The 6,000-nt window shown below is 52.7% G+C and overlaps 1 protein-coding gene across 8 annotated transcripts in view; it reads left to right on the top strand.

The window, feature by feature from the left end:
* Window positions 1-6,000, top strand: part of EMID1 (EMI domain containing 1) — a 55,389-nt gene that overhangs the window by 46,567 nt on the left and 2,822 nt on the right. For 3 of the 8 annotated variants that reach the window (XM_017855544.1, XM_017855545.1, XM_017855541.1), the window contains one exon: window positions 3,412-3,496. The exons of 2 other annotated variants lie outside the window; for them this stretch is intronic. In XM_017855544.1, coding sequence (XP_017711033.1) covers window positions 3,412-3,496 — 85 coding nt within the window. Of the gene's footprint in view, window positions 1-3,411; window positions 3,497-4,471; window positions 4,563-6,000 lie in introns of those variants that run through there. 3 more of the 8 variants (XM_017855543.1, XM_017855540.1, XM_017855546.1) reach the window with 2 other exon arrangements.

Here is a 6,000-nt window from a genome sequence, read left to right as displayed (position 1 = left end):
TCCATGTTGGCCAAGCTGGTCTTGAACTCCTGACCTCAGGTGATCCATCCACCTCGGCCTCCCAAAGTGCTGGGATTACAGGCGTGAGCCACCGCGCTCAGCCTGGAATTTTTTAAGATCATCTTTTTTTATTTTTTATTTTTTGAGATAGGGTCTTGCTGTGTTGCCCAGGCTGGAGTACAGTGGCGTGATCATGGCTCACTGCAGCCTCCACCTCAGGGGCCCAAGCCACCCTCCCACCTCAGCCTCCCAAAGTACTGGAATTACAAGTACACACCACCACGCCTGGCTAATTTTTTAATTTTTTCTTTTTTTAAGACAGGGTCTCTGTCGCCCTGGCCAGAGTGCAGTGGTACGATCTTGGCCCAATGCAGCCTCAGCCTCCTGGGCATCAATCCTCCCACCTCAGCCTCCGAAGTAGCCGGGACTACAGGCACACACCACCATGCCTGGCTAATTTTTGTATTTTTAGTAGAGATGGGATTTCGCCATGTTGGCTAGGCTGGTCTGTAACTCCTGATCTCAAGCAGTCCACCCACCTCAGCCTCCCAGAGTGCTGGGATTACAGACATGAGCCACTGTATCAGGCCATTTTTTTTTTGTTTTTTTAGAGATGAGGTCTCACTGTGTTGCCCTGGCTGGGCTCAAGTGATCCTCCCACCTTGGCTTCTTAAAGTGCCAGAATTAAGGTATGAGCCACCATGCCAGGCCCCCCAGCTTTTTTTGAGACATGATCTTGCTCTGTTACCTATCCTGGAGTGTAGTGGCACAATCATAGCTCACTGTAGCCTCAAACTCTTGTGCTCAAGTGAACCTCCCACCTCAGCCTCCACAGTAGCTAGAAGTACAGGTGTGTGCCACCACACCCAACTAATATTTTTTTCTTTCTTTCTTTCTTTCTTTCTTCTTTTTTTCTTTTTTTGAGATGGATACTCCCTCCATCACCCAGGCTGGAGTACAGTGGTGTGATCTCAGCTCACTGCAACCTCTGCCTCCTGGGTTCAAGTGATTCTCCTGCCTCAGCCTCCCAAGTAGCTGGGACTATAGGTGCACGCCACCACACTCAGCTAATTTTCGTATTTTTAGTGGAGATGGGGTTTCACCATGTTGGCCAGGCTGCACTAGAACTCCTGACCTCAAGTGATACACCCACCTTGGCCTCCCAAAGTGTCACTAGGTGCTGGGATTACATGACAGCCACCGTGCCCACCCAAATTTTTTAATTTTTAAATTTTTTGTAGATATGGGGTCTTGCTCTGTTCCCCAGACTGGTCTCAAACTCTTAGCCTCGAGTGATCCTCCCACTTTGGTCTCCCAAAGCACTGAAATTACATGTGTAAGCCACTGTGCCCAGTGAAGGTCATTCATTTTTAGATCCTGCCCCTGCAATACTGGAAGGGGGATTACTTTGGCATGCAGCCCGTGGTGACCCTGGGACCCCCAGGCTGAAATGGCCATTCAGCAGCCTGAGGGTCGCCCAGTCTATGTGATGTGGACAGGACAGCTGGATCACAAGGGTCAGCCCCAGCGAGCAGGTTCACTCGTGATGGACATATTGAGAGACTTCTCAGTTGTTTAGATGGTTTTGTGGGAAGCAACAACCTTAAAGGGTTGGCTTGTAATCATACAATTATATATTGTCCGTCCCTTCACTTATCTGTACTGAGTAAAGGACACCAAGAGAGATTTCCAGATGTCATCAGGGCTGGGATAGTTCTATTTGTTATCCTGGCATGCTGCTGGAATTGAGAGATCTACATTCTGGAAATAGCTTTGTTTCTGGACTAGGAAAGAGGAAGGAATGAGGGAGTATGGAGTGTTGTCAAGACTGTGGACTGTATGCTGGGGAAGGAAAGGATGCAGATGGGGAGGAAGAGATGAAGTCTCTGGCATGAGCCCTGCGTAGCAGCTGGCACCACTTGGGGAGTGGGGAGCCCCAGAGCTGGTGGCCTTGGAGGAGGGGCTTTGTGAGCCCAGTGCTACATCCCTGGGTTCTGGGAGCCAGAGACAGGGAGAAGCAGACCTGTACTGTTAAGAGAAGAGGGCTGGGCTGAGGGCGACGCATCAGGACGTGCCAGAATGTGGACCTGGCATAGTCTAAGCCCTGGGAGAGGTGAGCACTGTTTTCCAGGCAGGGAGTTCAAAGCGCGAATTGCTAGGGAAGTGGCAGAGGCCTGAGCCTCAGGTTTGTCAGCATTTAAGCGCAAGTTCTCCAAAAGCAATGTAACTCAAACCTTGTCTAATTTTATTGACACACTGATGGTCTCCAACTTATGATGGTTCAAATTACAATTTTTCAACTTTACAATTGTGCAAAAGCAATATAGGCTTTCAGTACATTCCTCATTACTTCCAAATAAGCCCATCGTAAGTTGAAAATATTGTATGTCAAAATGTACTTTTTTGGCCAGGGATGGTGGCTTACGCCTGTAATCCCAACACTTTGGGAAGCTGAGATAGGAGGATCACTTGAGGCCAGGAAATTGAGACCAGCCTGGGCAACGTAGCAAGACCCTTGTCTCTTAAAAAAAAAATGTTATTGGCTGGGCACAGTGGCTTATGCCTGTAATCCCAGCACTTTGGGAGGCCATGGCGGGTGGATCACCTGAGGCCACGTTCCAGACCAGCCTGACCGACATGGAGAAACCCTGTCTCTACTGAAAATACAAATTTAGCCGGGCGTGGTAGCGCCATGAGCTACTCGGGAGGCTGAGGCAGGAGAATCTCTTAAACCTGGCAGGTGGAGGTTGTGGTGAGCCGAGATCGTGCCATTTCTCTCCAGCCTGGGCAACAAGAGCGAAACTCCATCTCAAAAATGCGCTTTTGACTTACACTGGGTTTATCTGGATGAAACGCCATTGCAAGTCAAGGAACATCTATATATTCATTTGGGCATGAGTGAAAATACCGGTAACTAGCCTGAGCTCACTGATCAGAGTAATTAGGGTGAGGCTAATATGGTGATTTACAGCAAAAAGAATGTGAAGTAAATAAACATATAGGTGACCAAGGGATATAGTCATGCAGGTGTTGGGAGAGCAACTGGTGCTGAGTGACAGACATGAGAAGACAGGAGGACTCCCAGCAGCCTCTGGGGTGGCCGTTCTGCCCGTGAAGATTGGCTCGCCCTACCTTCAGCGCAGCAGGATTTGCGGCGGTGTAGGAGAGCAGCCAGCTGGGATCCAGCGGGACCTTCTGGGAGGTCCTGCAGGGGTTGCTTCCTTCCGCCTGCCTTGTTGTCCCCCTCCTGTCCTCATCTGGTCTTGTTCTGGCTGTCCATGGACCCTGGGCTGTGGCAGGTAGTGTGGGGCTGCAGGTGCATGTCCTGGGTGGGGCATGGGCCACTGACGGGCTTTGCGGGGTCCCCTCCCCTGCCCCCTTCACGGCTGCATCTGTCTCTTTCCTCCACAGGGGGAGGGGTTGCACCAACTACGCGAGGCTTTGAAGATTTTAGCTGAGAGGGTTTTAATCTTGGAAACAATGATTGGGCTCTATGGTGAGTAGAGACAGACAGACGGACAGACAGTCCAGCCCCTGCCTGCCAGCCTTCCCCAAGCCCTTCTGGGGTGGAACTGGCCTGAGCCCAGTCATGAGACTGGAGAAGGTGCCTGTCCCAGGCAAGCATGGACCTGAGAGACCACAACCACCCATCCCTCAATGACTGGTTCCCTCCTCCATGGGTGCAGGGGTGCCCTAGAAACCCGGGCTCTACTGCTGTGGTCAGACCTGGGCCTCTAGGCATTATGGGTAATGTGGTTTCTAGGCCTGCAGGGAACCAGAGATGACAGATTTCAAGTTTGGAAGAAATTATGGGCAATAGAACCAAACTCCAGTCTAGCAGTGGGATTGTGGGTAACAGAGCCAGACTCCTGCAGTGCAAGGGATCATGGGTAACCAAATCACAGCTCAGGGCAACAGGAGGATTACAGGTAATGGATCCAGACTCTAGTCAGCCTTCAGCTCTAGAGAAATCATGGGTAACAGAGTCAGGCCCACAGGACAATAGGTCATGGAGCAAGACTCCAGAAGGGCAGGGGACTGTGGGTGACAGAGCCAGGCTCAGGCCCCAGGGGACTCTGGGTCATGCACTACCTACCAGTTCTGACCTTCCTCTCCCATAATCCCCCAGAGGCTCTCACAAGGCAGACCCTCCTGGCCTCAGGTGTCCCCTTTGCAGTTTTCCCCTTGGTCCTCCTAACCTGTTCTATTGGTCCCTTTAGGGGACTAAGAGAGCCAGACTCTCACCCCAAGCATTCACCCAGAAACTCCCCACCCATGTGGTTACTCGAGGATCCAGGCCAGCCCTGTCCCCACCACAGGAGGGGAGACTGAAGTCTCAGTACTGAAACTCACTCCCAGGCTCCTGCCCTGATGCCAGCTGGCAGTGCCCTCCCACCCTCCCGGCTTGGCTCCCCAGGCCAGCCCTCGGAGGCCAGACTCGCACCGTCTGCTCTTCTCCATCTCCCATCAGGCTCCTAGCTTACAGAGCTTCCTGCAGCAGCAGGCTCAGCTGGAGCTCCTGGCCAGACGGGTCACCCTGCTGGAAGCCATCATCTGGCCAGGTAATGGCAGGGCGGGCAGGCAGGGGCAGCCTCTTCCAGGAAGGGCCTGGGCATGCAGAAGGCGCCTTCCAATGCTCGGCCCAGGCCAGCGGACACTCATTCTTCAGCCAGCCAGCCAGCAGATGGTGCCTGGCAGAGAGAAGGCTCTGGTCACTCGAGTGAATGAATACCTGCTCTGTGCCAGGCACCTTGTTGGGACAGGCTCCACAAGATAAGACAGACATAGTCCTGCCCTCGAGGAGTGTAGGGTGCTGGGGGTGCTCAGGAGAACCCTGACACTGGTAGAGAAACCCACGGTGAGGTACACTGCAGGGAAGGGAGTACAGGCAGCCATGGGAATACAGAAGTGCCTCTGACCTGGCCCAGAGGAGGTTGGAGGGGGTTGAGGGAGGTCTTCCTGGAGGGTAATATCTAAGTGGAGACCTGAAGGGCAAGGATCTGGGAAGAGTGAACAGGCAGAGAAACAGCATGAGTGAAGGCCAAGAGACCAGAAGGAGCCGAGAAGCGACGGAATCTGGCAGGGCCTAGATCGAGAAGGTTCTAGAAGGCAGGATGGGGTAGCACAGGAGTTGGTTAGACACCAGTGGGTGGTACCCCGCCTTGCGTCTGGCTCCTGGGAGTGAAGCTGAGGTCTTTCCTCATGAAACTGGAGCCTGTGGCTGGCCCTGAAGAAAGGAAGGGATTGGCTGCCTGAGGGTCTGAGCTGTGTTCCTTACCTGCCCTGCCACACCATCTCACAGCCCATCTCACATCAGTGCACAGAGGCCTCCACATCATGTCCAACCTTGCATCTATTTTAAAGACTGAGAGGCTGGGTGCGGTGGCTAACGCCTGTAATCCTAGCACTTTGGGAGGCTGGGGCGTATGGATCACCTGAGGTCAGGAGTTCGAGACCAGCCTAGGCAACATGGCGAAACCCTATCTCTACTAAAAATTAGGCAGGCATGGTGGTGGGCACCCGTAATCCTAGCTACTTGGGAGGCTGAGGCAGGAGAATCACCTGAATCCGGGAGACAGAGGTTGCAGTGAGCCAAGATCGCACCACTGTATTCCAGTCTGGGAGACAGAGCGAGACTCCGTCTCAAAAAAAAGAAAAGAAAAGAAAACCTCAGATTGTTTCCTCAATATCCTCTTTGCCAAAGGCTGACCCTTCTTGCTCAAAAACAGAAAGACTGAGAAACTTAGGTCCCAAGCAGGAAGGAGAGTTAAGGTTAGAGCCCAGCCTCCTTCATCCAGCAAAACCGTAGGGAACACTCATTGAAAGCCAGGCCTGGTTGGGCACTGGCACTCTGGAGTATAGATAGGTGCCGGCCTTGGGGAGCTGGCCATGAGTGGCAGGGAATCGTATCTACAGAGATATGGGGTAGGGGAGCACGGAAGGATGTGGGTGAGGAACAGGCACTTGTCGCTAGGGGTTGGAGAAGGCTTCTTGGAAGAG

The sequence above is a fragment of the Rhinopithecus bieti genome, unplaced genomic scaffold (genome assembly GCF_001698545.2).
Source record: "Rhinopithecus bieti isolate Rb0 unplaced genomic scaffold, ASM169854v2 scaffold_36959, whole genome shotgun sequence".
In the NCBI taxonomy this organism is placed as follows: domain Eukaryota; kingdom Metazoa; phylum Chordata; class Mammalia; order Primates; family Cercopithecidae; genus Rhinopithecus; species Rhinopithecus bieti.
The sequence above is the reverse complement of the archived record's forward strand: the minus strand, read 5'-3'. Positions and strand labels throughout refer to the sequence as shown.